We start from the raw sequence: 16,169 nt of genomic DNA, 5'->3' as shown, positions 1-16,169 counted from the left end.
ATTTTTTTTTTGTCGAACCGCGTTATTGAAAAGCAGTATAATTGTTTGAAAGATCGTTCAAAAATTACTACAATGTTGGAATAAAAAAAATATTTATATCAATTTAATTGTAAATTTTTTTATTTGATAAAAATTGAAAATATATATAAAATAAAATGATTGGTGAGTTGAAAAATAATTAAAAAATATTATTATAAAAGTATTATGTGAAAAATACAATTAAAACAAAAATTTTAACAATATATTTACTCCATTTTTATGTTTTATATATCATTTCAAAAAAGATAAAAAAAAATTTGAAGTTAAAAACTAACATTAATAAACAATCTTTACATGCAAAACATATAAAAATAACATTAGAAAAGAAAGAAAAAAGATAGAAGAGATACTTATGAAAACATAATTGAAAAAAATTAAAAAATTATGTTCTAAAACACACAAAAAGCATACGGTTCTCTTAGTCCTTGAAAGGATTTAAACTCAAAATTTTACTTAAAATGAATTAAGATCCTTTATATTATAATTTAAAATCTAAAAAAAATTGAATTCATTTGTTATCAAATATAATACTTGAACATGATAAAATGAGAACGGGTCCACATAACGTGCAGTTTTGAAATGGCCATGCTACTTTTGCAGGGCCAATTGCAGCACAAAGTCATTCGATTCTTGAACACTGCTACGAAACAAAGCAAAATGATTAATGACATCTCCGCATGAACATGACAGAACAGATAAACACAGCTGTTAGGTCATGTCAACGAAGTAGCCAAATAACTGGGCAAGCTTTGAAAATTTTGATTTATAAAAACTTTAGATCAATATTTTTAATTATTTTTTAATAATTTTTTTAGTTATTGCATGAATTAAATGTAAAAATATTACAAAAGTTAAATAGAGTGATATAATAAATTTCAACACTGGAACTTATTTACGAAACATTTATTAAGATTTGATAGACACGTGTTGGATGAAATGGGCAATGGTGTCCAAAACGTTATGTATTCCCACACCTCTATATATATATATATATATATATATATATTGCACTCGTAGATGTCATAACTTGTAAAGCGTGAAGCTTTCTTCATCTGAATTTGCTGGTTTTTTGATTCAGCATTCCATCAAATATGGCTTCTTCGCCTACCTCAGTAAAGAAAAGCCAAGAGGGTATCTTATAAATTTACCTTTTACTTTTTATTTATGAAGCCTTTTGTGCTATTATTTCCACTTATATGTTCTTTAAACCAATGATTTGCAGGAGTATCTAATGCAATTGAGGAGAAACACAGCATTCCACTTCATGAGAACGTTTTGCAGAAGCATGCTGCATTCTTTGACAAGAATCAAGATGGTATTATTTACCCAACGGAAACTTTTCAAGGTTCTTATGCTTTTCCTTTCTATTTAAAAAAGTCTACAGATCTCAAGTTTATCAAGTTATTTAGTTTAACGATTGATTAAATGCAGGAATGCGTGAAATTGGGAGTGGGATATTGTTATCTCTTGGCGGTGCTGTTTTCATCAATTTGTTCCTCAGTCAGAGTACACGACCTGTACCTCTCTTTATCCCTTGAAAATAAACTCCTGTTTTCTTGCATTATACATTGATGTCAATTTAAGTTTCGCTAACTTTATTTGAGACAAATAAAAAAATAAAACATTTAAAAATTATAAATATTAATAATTTTTTAAAAATACCTTGTAAAAAATTGAAAAAGTAAAACTTGATTAACTAAAACCAGAAATGAAATTTGGTAGTTAACGCGAAAAATTAAAATGATTTATTATTAAAGTTTCCTCTATTGTGATAAGGATTGGTTTAACATGACGAAGAAAAAAGCTTGGGACCGAGATTGAAGTTAATTGAACTATCACATTTCCCAAGTGATTGCCCCTAAAATATCTTATCCTTTGCTATTCTGCAAAATTTCTGATCCCCAAATGGTTATTTAGTTATTTTGATATGGATGCATTTATTTCCACATGACACCGACTAAACGAGAAACACCAAAAAGTCGTAATAAGGAGGAACAAGTAATCAAAAGATTAGAAGTTGTAATATTTTCGAAATAATTTTTCATTATTTTTTTTATCACACTAGCCATTTTATTATGTTTTTATCTTTCTAATTTATAAAAAAAATATAATTTTACGATTAATACATTTTAAATATTATCTTGACATGTCTGTTTTATTACATTCTAATGTAATAATTTTATTCTTAATTAATATTATTATATTTAACAATGTTTATCTTTATTAACTTTATTATGATACATAATATTAAAAATTACCTACCCAATCATACTTAAATTAATGAACCCTATTAATATCTATTGAGTGAATTGTATAACTTCTAAAATATTACCAATTAATATCAACTACTCAACACATTTCTATACCGTTGTCACTTATCTGGTTCCTGTGGTGTAGGGAAAGTTTCCATCTCTACTTTTTCCAATTGAAATTAAGAATATCCAATTCGGCAAACATGGCAGTGACACTGGAACCTATGATGCTGAGGGAAGGTATTAAAATTACATTTTTCTCCATATCTTTATTACTTTCATTTTAATTTCTATTAAATCATGTTATCTTTTATTTATTTATTTATTTCCAGTGCTATACTAGTAAAATTTATAATCAATATTTTAGGTTTGTTCCTTCAAAATTTGAAGAAATTTTTACCAAGCACGCGCATACGCATCAAAATGCTTTGACATATGATGAGTTGAAGGAGATGATAAAGGCGAATAGAGAGCCTAAAGATTTCAAAGGAAGGTACGTAGGTTTGTCTGATTTATTATATGTAGAATCACATTTTAAATATTAATTAACTAACATTGTTTAAGAAGTTAATTTTGATATATTATTAAAATAAAAAAATTTATGCCGTCAATTAATTAAAAATTACTTTACATATGACTTTTGTATTACAATTCATGAGTAATTATAATTTTGAAAATATTTATACTGATAGTGTATTTTGATTAAATTAAAAAAATAACCTTATTAATATATTTTGAAACCATGATGCACAGGATTGGTAGTTTTGTTGAATGGAATATCCTTTACAAACTTGCCAAAGACAAGAATGGCTTACTGCAGAAAGAAACAATCCAAGGTGTTTACGATGGAAGCTTGTTTGAAATTCTGAAAAAGGAACACTCCGAAGATAAAAAGAAATGATTTTTATTTTAGACACAATGTAGAACAATAGAAGTTATTTGACATAGAAAATTTGGTTATTTAAGAATAAATGCTCGTATTACATTGTAATATCCAAAGATTTGTCGTTATTTGTTTTTAGGTTCACTGTTGATGTATTGGTTAAGTCGAATGTTTCATCATCTATCGTGTCTGGAATTCATCCAAAATGCCTATGTCCACATTTATCTCAAGTTCACAAATGTTCTCTGGGTTTCTGTTTTTATGATTATATACTGAAAGAACTCTTCTTCCAGAGTCAGGCTAATAATTAATTATTTGATTTTTTTAATGTCATAAATATTTTAAAATAACTTTAAACTCTTTATTTTTATTTTATTTGGTATTTTAATTAAAATTAAAAATCTAAAAGAAAAAAAATATATAAATAGACGTAAAATTTGATCTATTATCTATTTAAGGTTGACTGATTAATAAATTACAAAACCATTAAAAGAACAATTTTTAAAGCCTAATCATTAATTTAATTGTCAACATTAAAGCCTAATCATTAATTTTTAAAGAACAACTTCTTTAGCATATTTTGAAATCAACACATTATTATGTGTTGTATAAATTGAGTTTATTTTGATTTTTAACGCTTGAGGTTGTCTAGGCTTTACAATTTCTTAATATACCCTATGAACGTGAAAGTAAAATGCATGTAAAACACAAATATCAAAATCTCAGAGTGTAAAATACAATACATAATCCGTAGACACAGAAAAAGAAAATAGAAAAAGTGGTATTGGTATAGAATAGGTTCAAAATGGTAACTATTGTCTTACCTTGATAAATTCCACTGCAGTAGAGCCATAATCCTCATAAATCAAGTTTTGTCATGAGATTCTAATGATAACTCAACTCGCACATCTCACATTCTTTCCCTCTCAAAACATATATCTATCTCTTTTTCATGTGCTGCTGCTACCACGTCAGATAACCATATCCCAACAATGAAACTCCATTGCAACCATTACATTATTTTATCTCCTTGACATCGCTCCCTTTATTTGCTATTGGCCAAAGACTCTTTTCTAAATTGATATTTTCAATTTTGTTTAATAGATGTAAGAAGCTTCCTAATTGCTCCTTTATGTCATTTTTATTTTTTTTTATCTTTAGAATTAACTTTTAGAATTTGGAATTCTTGAGCTAGTTCACAGTAAAAATGTAAAGCTCAACATGCCTCGTATAGGACCAAGCTCATTAAAGTTTAATGCATGAATATTTCAATTAATGGACTATAAGAAGAAAGCACTAAATTTTGATTGAAAGAATATTATTTATCAGATTTGACTCTTTTCATTTCATAATTTAATAAAATAATAGCAAATTATAAAATAATAATAATAAAGAACAAAAACAAATATATAAGTATCATTAAAAAGAATTTTGGACAAATAGACATTAAAAGCTAAATATTTAATTAATTATTTTTCCTCTCTTTGTCGATGTTATATTATTGTTATTATTCATTTATTTTACTCATTCTTTTATTTATTATAAAATTTAACTATCATAAATAATATATTAAATTATATAAAAATTAAAAATAATAAAAATTATAACTTTAAAATCATCATTTCAGTTTGCCATCAATTTTATTTACTTATTGATATTATTTTGTATAATATACATATTGTTTGTTTTGTTTTATGTCTTAATTTTATATTGTTAGAATTATGTTTTTTTTAAATAGATAAATAAAATTTTTATAATAATTTACTATACATTACTATTTGTGTCTGCATTACTTAAGTCTTTTATAATATTAATATATTTAAATTTATTTTTTTTAAATTAATCAATGAAATATTTTTAAATTATTTAATATATCTTTTTAAATATTTCTCACTTTAATTATCAAATATTATATATTTTTAAAAATTAAATTATGTTTCATCTTCCATTAGTTATTTTATCAAAGTACATTTTTGTTCTCTCCTTTTAAATATTTCTCTTGTAATTTATTAAAATTATTTTATTTAATTAACATAACAGTTAATAATGTTATTATATAATAACTCTATTTTTATGTATTGTAAATTATTTATTTTATGTCGTATGCATATCAATATATTTAAAAATAAAATTTCACTTCTAAAATTAATAAATGATATATTTATTTTTTTAATTAAATTTTTTTATTTAAAAATTTTTCTCTCTTAAATTATTAAATAATATAAAAATTTATTTTAAAAGTGAAATCCATTTAATTATATAATTTATTAATAAGATAAAGTATATTTTCTTTTTTTTTATTTCACTTTGTTACTCAATCAAAATATATTATTTTAAATATTTTTATATTCTGTTATCTAATTTAATTTATCAATTAATTAAATTAAAATTAATTCACTTAATTAATAGAACAATTTGTAATGTTATTATGTAATGTCTCTACAGTTATATATTTTAAATCGTTGAGATCTTCATGTATAAATATTAACTTGGATCTCACACAATATAAATTTGTTAAAATATATTTTAATTTCTCTTAATGAAATAATTATTTGTATTAATCAATTTAAATATATTTATTCATTTTTCTTTTCAAAAGTTTTCCTTCTCTTAAGAAAAGTCAACTTTATATTTCCAAAATTTTAAGTCATGATTATAGTTAGAATAAACTAAATAACAAAGTATTTGAATACTCAAAATTATCATATAATATTTTACAATATTGATATACGATTTACATTACTTTTAGTGATCAAATCAATTATAAGAGATTTACATATTGCCTATGCTATCTTAAATTTTTTGTAATATAAGTTTTTTAATTAATTTATTTAAATATTTTAAATTAAGATATCTTATTATCAATTTTTTTCTTTAACAATTTATGGTTTATTTATCTTAGTGTATATGTATAGCCACACTGTATGTCAGGTTAGAGATTTATTATTGAGTAATCTATAATATTTTATACTTGTTCAATCTTAATTGAAGGATTATTTGGAATTGGAATATATTTAGATAGAGTTTGAAATTATTTAAATAAATAAATAAATAAATAAAATAAAAAATAAAAAAAATAAACAGTACCGTATGAACAGTGTCAGATGAACAGTAAAACCGCCTATGAACAGTGCAAACCGCGTACAAACCGTGTATGAACAGTAAAAACCGCGTATGTACAGTGACTGCTGACGTCATCAGTGACATCATCATGACGTCATGGCTGACGTCACATACGCGTACAGTGCGTGTACAGTACACGTGCACAGTATTTTTCGGCGTGAATAGTGCCCTGAACAGTGTTTCTGGCGTAAACAGTAAGGCGGTGAACAGTGTTTCCGACGGTGAACAGTAAATTTTGAAAATTTTCTATAAAGAGGGGGCTTCACACGAAATTTTGATTTCTTCACCCCTATCCAAGGTTCTAAGGCCAAATACCACCATTTCTCTCATACTAAACCTTCCAAAACTTAGATTTCTTGTCAGATCTGAGATTCTACGTCTATTCTGAAGGATTTGAAGTAAGTTTCTTGAAGTTTGAAGCTAGATTTACCGTTTGTTTCTCTTCTTCTTCTCTTTCTCATAGAAGTTCATGGTGTTCTTAGGAGACATTTCGTTCTAAAGCCGAATCTTCGGTAAATCTTGCATTAAAACAAGTAATATTCGGTAGATCTAGTGTGAATCATCTTTCTGAGGTAAGGGGAGTTTACTTTAACCTATGAACTACGTTTTGAACGGTTTAATATGCTATTTTAAGATGTTTTAATATGATTTTGTTAGATCTATTGAATAAAAGCTATTTTCTAAGCTGTAATTGCTGTTAATTGATTTAAAATGCTGAGATTTTGGCTGATCTACTATAAACTTGCCTTAATTGAGCTGTTAAAATAATTTTGGCGGTGTGCATCATGCTAAGATATGTTTTGCATCATTATAGAGCCGAGTTACATGTTTAGGTGGGTAGACATGTAACGGTAAGTTCATGCTGAGCTGCTGTGCTGTGCTGTCTGGATCCAGATACCGGAATGGGTCACTCCCGGACTGGCTCGGTTCCTTCTGGATTACTTAGGCTGTGAAACCAGTTGAAAACTGTTTTCATGTTGTGCATTAGATGGGCTGGAAATGCATGGGATTATTGCTGTGAGAAGTATTTTGCTCTATATATATGTTTTTATTTTAAGTTTGGTAAGCTCACCCTTGCATTTCTTTCTATGTCGTTGTGTGCGTGTGTACTGCGATGATCGTACGGTGGTACATGAGCAGATGTAGCAGGTGTTGCATCTATTTCACAGGCTGAGGGGCCAATGAAGAAATGTTAGAAGCTGGGGTCGAGTAATATTTCATCAAAGTCCTTTTTTCCTTATATTTTTAGATCTCATGTAGAGGGAACTATATAGTATAATTTTGGGTATTTTGAATATTATGAACTAAATGTAATATTATGTTGTTCTGTTTGATATTTGTTGTAAGAAACTTTGTTTTATTTTAATTGAGAAGAGAATTTCATACTTATATTCTCTATTATTTATTTATCTTAAATAAGTATGTGATATACAAACAATGTTCTCGGTTCCTTACAAAAAGGGGTCGTGACACTGTAACATCCTCATTTTATAATTTATTATTATTGCAATTAATATTAGTTGTTTGTGTATGTTATTTGAAATTAGAAGTGTTTGATTGAGGTAAACTATAGGATATCTCGCTATAGCGAGAATGAGGCGATGAAAATGGAACATTCTGAAGCCCTCTCGCTGTAACTAGAATCTCTCGCTGTAGCGAGAATGCTACTCTCTCGCTATAGCGACGAGCTCTCGCTGTAGCTAGAATGACAGACAGTAAAGGAAAAAAACTTCTGATTTTTTCGTTGTAGCGAAAAAGTCGCGAGTTTGAAAGATATTTAAGGAACTCTCGCCCTAAAATTTTCATTTTCAACCAAATCACATATCCCTCTCCATCCTCTTCGTTCTCTCCCTCTCCTTTCTCAAAGAAAACCTCCAATAACTCTGGATCTTCTTCAGATTTGAGCTCAAACATTCGTTCTTCTTGGATCTAAGTAAGTTTCTCAGAGCTCAGATATCTATTTCATTCCTTTTCTTCGATTATCTTCTTATCTTAAGATCTCTACCTCGAAATACTTAGAAAATATTATCTTTTAGAAGATCTCTCCGTGGATAGTGTGGAATCTCTCCGTAGATCACTTAGAGAACTAGTTTGGAGGAACCGTTATCAGGTAAGGGGAGTATTTTCTAATTGTAGTTATATATGTATATATAGATCTAGTGGTTCTTTGAGAAATATGAGTATCTTACTTAGTAAAGTTCTGTAAATTTTGATAGTATCATATGACAAAGGTGTATTTTGATATAAAGAGAGGTTTGGAGTTTATTTTAATCTGATAATATCATATTTTTAGAGAAAATATGGGCTTAAGTAGTATTAAGAGATTTTAGAACTGAGTTCTTTAAGATATATATGAATTAAGTAATAAAAGATATACTATAATGAACTTTAGGTTAGGAGACTATATATTGAGATTGTACAAGCTGGGCTGAGTTCGAAAGTGTTCGATCCTCGGCATATTGTACTGATTGTATGGTGTGATATTACGTGGTAGTCTCTGTGATAAGTTTGATATATTGTATTGGTTGCATGATATGACTTTGTATGACAACTTTACATATTGAACTGGTAGAATTATGGAAATGAATGAAGTGTTGAATGAAAGTGAAAGCATGTGATGTATGAATGAGAAATGAGAATATGATTTAGAAAAAATATGAGGCGTGATCATAATGCATGAGTTCACGCAACTTGAAATAGAGTGATTATGCTATAAATTATAGCACATCGAAAGGGTGTGTTATCATATATATTGTAATCCATGAATTTATATAAATTGTGACTCATGAATCATGACATGCTGATTGATATAAAGAATGTGAAATGGGAAATGTTGAGAATGAGAAAAAGAATAAGTATAGATAATACAGTGATACAATACATTGGGGGTATAGAGTTAAGGAGAAGATTTGAAAAATCTTAGAGAAATGAAGATGGTGAATGTTAACAATGAAAAGGGTGCACAATAAATTATTGAAAATAAACATTCACAGGCCACACCCTCATCTCTCGACGAAGCTCCTGACTATACCTTTGCTAAAAGGGGCTGGGGCGGCACACGTGTATCTGTGATGTTGCGGCCAACCAGCAGCTATCTATGCTAGAAGTCCTCAAGGAATCACAGGGGCAATTATTATGATGAAAAGTGATATAGATAAGATGTGGTAAAGAATATGTATGATATGATATATGTATCGTAGCATATCAGTTCATGTTGTTATAGTATGTGTGTTGTAGTACATCGACGAGTGTTACTGGGACAGATATATAGTGACACATGAATTGAAATGATATGATACATGTATAATAACATACAGGTTAACATAGAAATGTATGTATAATGAGTGAAATGTTATATGTGTTTGATGAATGATTGTATGACTACATGTATTTGAATGAAAATGAATTAGAATACAGTATTAGGCTATGACTCTAATCATTATTATTAGTTAAGATATACTAAAAGAAATTTAGTGGGCGAGAAATACTCACCCTTATTGAAATGTTTCAAGTACTGAAATAGGAGGAATGGAGATGAATGATCTGTTATAGGGTCATACTCATCAAGGAGTTGTGGGAAAGGAACTGCTCGGATATAATAAAATTTTATGAAATAGATGTATAAATCTTTAATGTATTTTCATTCATTTTAAAAGAAAAATCTTGTGTTAAGAATATATTTGTATATTGATGAAGAAATATTGTAAATTCGTCAAGTTTTCTAATTCATGTTCACATACTGTACCATTTATTTAAAGTATACAAATTTTTGCTAATTATGTTTTAATAATATTAGTGTTAAATGTAAATTAATTTCAATCTGAAAGAGGGATGTTACACACAATCTTTTATAATAAATTCTACAACTTTATTTTTAAAATAAAGCTAATGTTAAAATAAATATCTTTAAAAATTTTATAAATTTCAAATTAACCAACTATTTTATAATGTTTTTAAATAGAAAAATGTATTTAAGTTTCTCATTGCAGCTGAAGATATATAAGAGTGATAATTAAGCTTGTCAAATTAAAATAATTTTTTCTTTCTAAAATATCAATTAATGTTTTATTAAATAATTTATCTTTCTTTAAAAAATAAAATTATAAATTTATTATTTAGAGCTTAAATAAATATATTCAAAATTATAATAAATTTACATATTTAAATTAATTTAAGATAACTATTACTTAAACAGACGTTTACGTTGTAGGTGCTAATATATTATGTAAATAACTTTTAAATTCATTTTTTTTTTCAAAATCATTCTATCTTAAAGGTTTTTTTAATTTTAAAGTTTTCTTTGATAAACTTTAAAGAGAATTCTCTAATTTTATTTTTTTTAAAGTATTTTATTTCTAATTAAATGTTTTCTAAAGTACGCTTGCTATCCTGTCCCTATGCACGTTGCAACCACAGTTTGTTTTTGCTGATATTAGTGTTTTTAGATTCACTCTTCAAAATTGATTTTCTTTTACTCATCCAAACCAGGATTGTGCGAGAGAAGCCATCAAACATGTCTTTGCTTCGCAAACCCTAATTTGTTTTCCCAATCTTTTTCTTTTGATTCAAGCTTTAATCCAACTGAGAACACAAACTCTTTTATCTCTTCGTTAAAAAAAATCATGTTTTGCTAGATTTTTACCACTTTGAGTTTGAAGAAACCAAGCTCAAGGTGTTAAAGTAGACACTGCAAAATCGACGAGATGATTTTACTTGCTAAACTCATTTTATCTGATGTCATTAAGACTTCGATTAAGTTATTATACCCACTTTTATTTTTGTTCCTCTTTTTTTTGTATTCATGTGTTCATACATGTTTTTGATGTTTCAGTGCCTTTTCTTAGCCTACGCATTTTGTTTCAATAATAATATTAAATACAAAAAATTAAAATATTATGTATTTATTATTATTATTATTATTACTAGTTGTTATTGCGAATGAATACTTCATTTGTAAATTTGGTTGTGCATTAATTTTTTTTAATAAATTATTTATGCGGCATGTACATAATAAAATTAATCTCTTTAAAAATAAAAGTTAAATAATAGCAAATGATAATAATAAAATAAAAATTGAAACTAAAAAATAATATATTTTTTATATTAAAAAATTATATTTTCTATTCTTGATATTTTGCATCAATGTATTTATTAGACACCTTATTTACTTTATTATTTTTTTCTCTCTCTTTCAATCATTTTATTTTTAAAGAAAATCATAAAAAAAAAGTAATTTCATTTGAATTCATGCATAGATTTGAAATCACAGTATATATTTCTTTACCATGTGTTATCAATTTTCTTCTTTCTTTTTCAAGTAAAAAATATAAACAAAACTCTTTCAACTAGACAATAATTTTTGTTGGTTTATATTCCGAGTATTTTTATTAAAGGCAATTCTATTCGGGCTAAATAAGATTACTTTAAACAGTCTATTATGCAATACTTTATAATTATAAAATGTAATTTTTATTAATTATAAAAGTATAAAAATACTTATGTTAACTATTATACTTTGTACTTACATGCATTAATCTTATCTTTTTTTTTAAAATTAATTGTAACATAGAGTCAAAATAACATAACAAGAGAAAATAAATTTTAGCAACCAAATGAAGTAAAAAAAAGAAAAAAGTAAGAAAATTTGTTATGGCAAAAAGGCATATGTGAAATGATTTAGGAGAAAGAGACATGTGAAGAAGTACTAGGCTGAGGAAGAAGAATGTTTTATTAGAAGGCTTCGTAGAATGAGAAAGTTATGCATGTAGTATTATCCAATTCTCTCTAATTCTTCTCTCTTCTCTGAGTTCATCTTTCTTCGTCTTCTTTGGATTGTTCTTCCTATGATTCTTTCTTCTGTCATGTTGCTGGTGATCGTAATCATTGCTAACTTAATTTTACAATTACTATAGTTACTCCATTATAGTTATTACAGTTTTAAATTCTATTCACTGATTTAGTAACATGAGCAATACATACATACATATATATATATATATATATATATATATATTATTTTAAAATAAATATACATATATTTAACATATATATTTCATTATTTTCTTACATGTTATTGTAAATGTTTTATTTTCTATTATTTTCTTTATCATTCATCACAGTACTTTTAATCATGTAATGTGAAAAGAATGTTAATAATGTAGGTGAGCGTATTCATGACATTACATAATTTGGATGATACAATACAATATGGAAGTTTTGACTCATTTACGATTTATGATTATAGCAAATTGTATTGCAACATGCAATGACCAATGAGAATAATTATTAGTGCTTACAACACATTAGAAAGTGTTTTGGGCATTACAGAGATGTAGTAGAATGACTAATGTGTTGTATAATTTTATAAAAATAAGTTTTAAAAACTCATTCGTACCTAAAATAGTATGTGTAAATGCAAGTTATATCAGCACTATACGGTGGTAGAAATTATTTTTAAAAAAGTTATAATTATAAAAAAGTTTTAAAAGTTTTAAAAACTCATTCGTACCTAAATTATTTTTTTAACAAATTTTAAAAAAATAAAATAAAATAAAATAAAACTAAATTTAGATAAATTAAAAATATTTGAACTTAAATATACTATTAATCTCATCATAGAAATGCTAATGTATTTGTGAAGAAATGATAGACTTCTTCAAACTTACGGTTCTTATCCAAGTTAGTCTTTAGGCTGCTTGAAATGTTTATGCTATTAGACTTGTTGACCGCTGGGTTGGTCAATTTTTACTAAGAGTTATTTAATTCTTGTTATTCTAGTAAGTCCCGAAGAATATTAGTTTCATCATGCTAAATGAATTAAATTGGGTTATAAAAATAATATATATATTTTTTTTTATCTAACTGCAATTATAGGCAAAAAAATAAAATAAAATAGTATTCAAACTTTTAAATTATGTTTGAGAATTGTGTTTAAGGGGGAGAGGGGAGGAGAGTGGAAAGAAAGGAAGAACTTAATCATTGTTTGGGAATTACTTAATTCGTAGGAGAAGGGTTTGAAGTGTATTCTAAATCCTCCAAAACTTTTTAAATTCTAGTTTTTTTAGTTCCTCCGATTTGAGAGTTTTCTCCCTCCTACTCGGTTGTACTCTTTCACTATTAGAATTCTTTTTTATTTAAATGTTAGTTTTTTAAGTAAGAATTTTTTTTAAAAATTTATAAAAAATAAAAATATTTAAAATTATTAATTTTTAGAAAAAAATATTTATTTTTATTTTTTGTAAAAATAAAATTTATAAATGAAAAATAAAAAATATAATAATATTATTTATATATTTAAATTCACCATCACCCTCCCCTCTCAATATTAAACATCTAAATAAGGAAGAGGTTTAACATCCTTCCTCTCTCTTCTCCTTCCCTCTTCCCCCTTCCCCTTTCAAACCCTTTCCTTCTCCCCTCCAAACTCCTAAAAGCCTTAAAGAACAATTAGGGATTTGACTTCTCATTATTTTCAAGAGCTGTATATATATAATTTGGTTGGAATAATGTTGGGTCCAATTGCCTTGTATTATTTTAAAATTAGATTAAGAAAATTTTTATGATACATTAAGTTGGAGTTTTATAAATGAATGTTAATAAAGTTAGTTTTGGGAATCCTTGGTATGTTTTGTAACACCTTAAATTTAATTTTAATTAAATAATAATTTCGTAGATTCGAATAACTAAATTTTCATAAGATATTTCGAAATAAGAGAGGGTTACAAATTAATATTAAATAACTACTACAGGCACTACATCAGAATGGAGGTCTGAGAACGGTTCCGTTTTAAATTAGAGAGCGTTTAAAATTGCTCTAAAATCTTACGCTATCCGATGTATTATATTTAAAAGAGCTGTTAAATAATCGCTCTTAAAAGTTAAGATTGAGCAGTTCTATGCGGAACCGCTCTCCAAAGTATAGGTGTAAGATTAGAGAGCGGTTCTACATGGAACCGCTCTCTAAAGTATAAATGTAGACCGCGAATCTGAAATTTGAAATTGGTTTCTTTTTGAGTTTTCTGCTGCAAAGTAAAATTAATTTATTATTACCTTTAAATCAAAATTTAGAATTGATTTCTTTGTGAGTTTTCTTCATTTTTATCACAAATCAAAATTAAATCTTGAGTTTATAGGTTTGATGTTAACCAATCAGTCCACATCTGCATGAACCAAATAGAAAAAAAAAAAAACAAATTAGTAGGATGATTTTTAACGTTAATAGAAAGAAAAAAGAAAGAAAGAGAAAATGGATGATTCACCGTTAATAAAGAGAAGAAGAAAGAAAGAGAGAATGAAAAAGTACCTACAGATGTGAAAAAAAAACCAATTTTTTAGCGCAGAAAATATGAAGAGAACAGGCTAACAAAGAATGAAGAGGTACCTACAGATATTAAAAAAAACTAATTGTTAGCGTAGAGAAGATAAAGAGAGCAGACTAACAGAGAATAAAAAAAGTACCTATAGATCTAGAAAAAAAAAACTAATTTGTAGTGAGAGAAAATGAAGAGAGCAGGTTAACAGAAAAATATGAAGAGAACATAAGAGAGTAGAGAAGATGAACAAAACACAGTAAAAGAGAACAACTTTGTTAGCTAAGAAGAAGAAATGCGTTGAGCGTATTTCATTTATAAACAACTTTAATGACTTTAGAGAGCGGTTAATAGATAAGCGCTCTCTAATGTGTGACTTTACAGAGTGGTTAATGGAGAACTGCTCTCAAAAGTATAGATCTGAGAGCAGTTCTCTGTTAACCATTTGCTTAAGCAAAAATAAAACAAGACAATTCCATTCGCACGCTAACTATATTGAATTTGTATATTTTTTTTTTTTTTTAACAATGGTTGGATTGTCTCATTATTCTCATTATACGTATCAACAAGACACACACCATAACAACATGCATACCCAAGGTCTCTCATCTCTCAAACATACAGTCACGTGCACATACCTATATTTAATGAAAAAAATATAAATGCAATTTTTAAATATTAATATTTAAGTTATTTTAATAATATGCAATAAAATTAAAAATATAACTTTAATAATGAATACCAATAATTACACATAAAGAAGAATATAAAAATTGTATCTTAATTAACGTATGCATGTAATTAATTTATAAAATTATAATATTTTTATATGATTTTTTCTACATATGATGGAGGGACACTAGAATTTATGCACTTTTTTTTTTGGACAAAAACACTTACTGCAACTACTTTTTCTTTTTTATTTCTATTATTCTCTCTCATCAATCTCACATATCCCTTTACTTCATTCTCCACTTTTTCCAAAACCCACCATGGTTTTCTAAATTATAGAGTATTAGAAAAGATGAGATAATGGGATGATAATAGTCTTGGCCATTCTAAAACAATAGCTTATGAAATTAATAATAAAGATTTATCATCGCTCCATTCTATTCAATATACATTAGTATAGGCCATTTTAAAACGATAATTTATTAAAATAATAATAAAAATTTATTATCATCTATTTATGGGCGATACTATTATTAACATGGCAACAAAAATTACTAAACAAGAAATTAATTTTTAAAAAAAATTCTATTTTGGGAAACTATTTTTAAAAAGTATTATTTAAATAAAAAAACCTAATTTAAATCGTCTAATATCATTTAAAATAATTTTGGTAATTCATCTCTACTTAAAATTGAGTTATTCTATATTTATAGTCCCTAATTCTTCATTAATCGGTTTATTTTCAAGTAAATTTTACTAAGTAAATTTTATTTCTAAATTTTAATATATTATCTAATTTTAATTTATTTAAATTTATATGATTAATAATTAATTTAGAAGTGATAAAATTTTGAGATATTATAAACTTGAGACTACTTACCTGTTTACATA

General features: G+C 26.2%; 1 protein-coding gene across 1 annotated transcript; it reads left to right on the top strand.

Annotated features, from left to right (window-relative positions):
* The first annotated feature begins 1,120 nt into the window (after positions 1 to 1,120).
* On the top strand, positions 1,121 to 3,262 carry LOC113869407 (probable peroxygenase 5). The gene is made up of 6 exons (XM_027505718.1): positions 1,121 to 1,170; positions 1,262 to 1,384; positions 1,471 to 1,556; positions 2,437 to 2,531; positions 2,659 to 2,784; positions 3,045 to 3,262. The coding sequence occupies exons 1-6, from the start codon at positions 1,131 to 1,133 to the stop codon at positions 3,190 to 3,192; spliced, it is 618 nt and encodes a 205-aa protein (XP_027361519.1). The 5' UTR covers positions 1,121 to 1,130; the 3' UTR covers positions 3,193 to 3,262.
* The last annotated feature ends 12,907 nt before the right edge of the window (positions 3,263 to 16,169 follow it).

The sequence above is a fragment of the Abrus precatorius genome, unplaced genomic scaffold (genome assembly GCF_003935025.1).
Source record: "Abrus precatorius isolate BTA unplaced genomic scaffold, Abrus_2018 Scaffold6, whole genome shotgun sequence".
NCBI lineage: Eukaryota > Viridiplantae > Streptophyta > Magnoliopsida > Fabales > Fabaceae > Abrus > Abrus precatorius.
This window is presented reverse-complemented; position numbering and strand designations above follow the sequence as displayed.

Bases quoted from the DNA above. Each gene is read 5' to 3' on its own strand.
- LOC113869407 (XM_027505718.1), top strand. From the start codon at position 1,131: ATGGCTTCTTCGCCTACCTCAGTAAAGAAAAGCCAAGAGG. The intron at 1,171-1,261 runs GTATCTTATAAA...AATGATTTGCAG, and splicing joins AGTAAAGAAAAGCCAAGAGG to GAGTATCTAATGCAATTGAG. The intron at 2,785-3,044 runs GTACGTAGGTTT...CATGATGCACAG, and splicing joins CCTAAAGATTTCAAAGGAAG to GATTGGTAGTTTTGTTGAAT.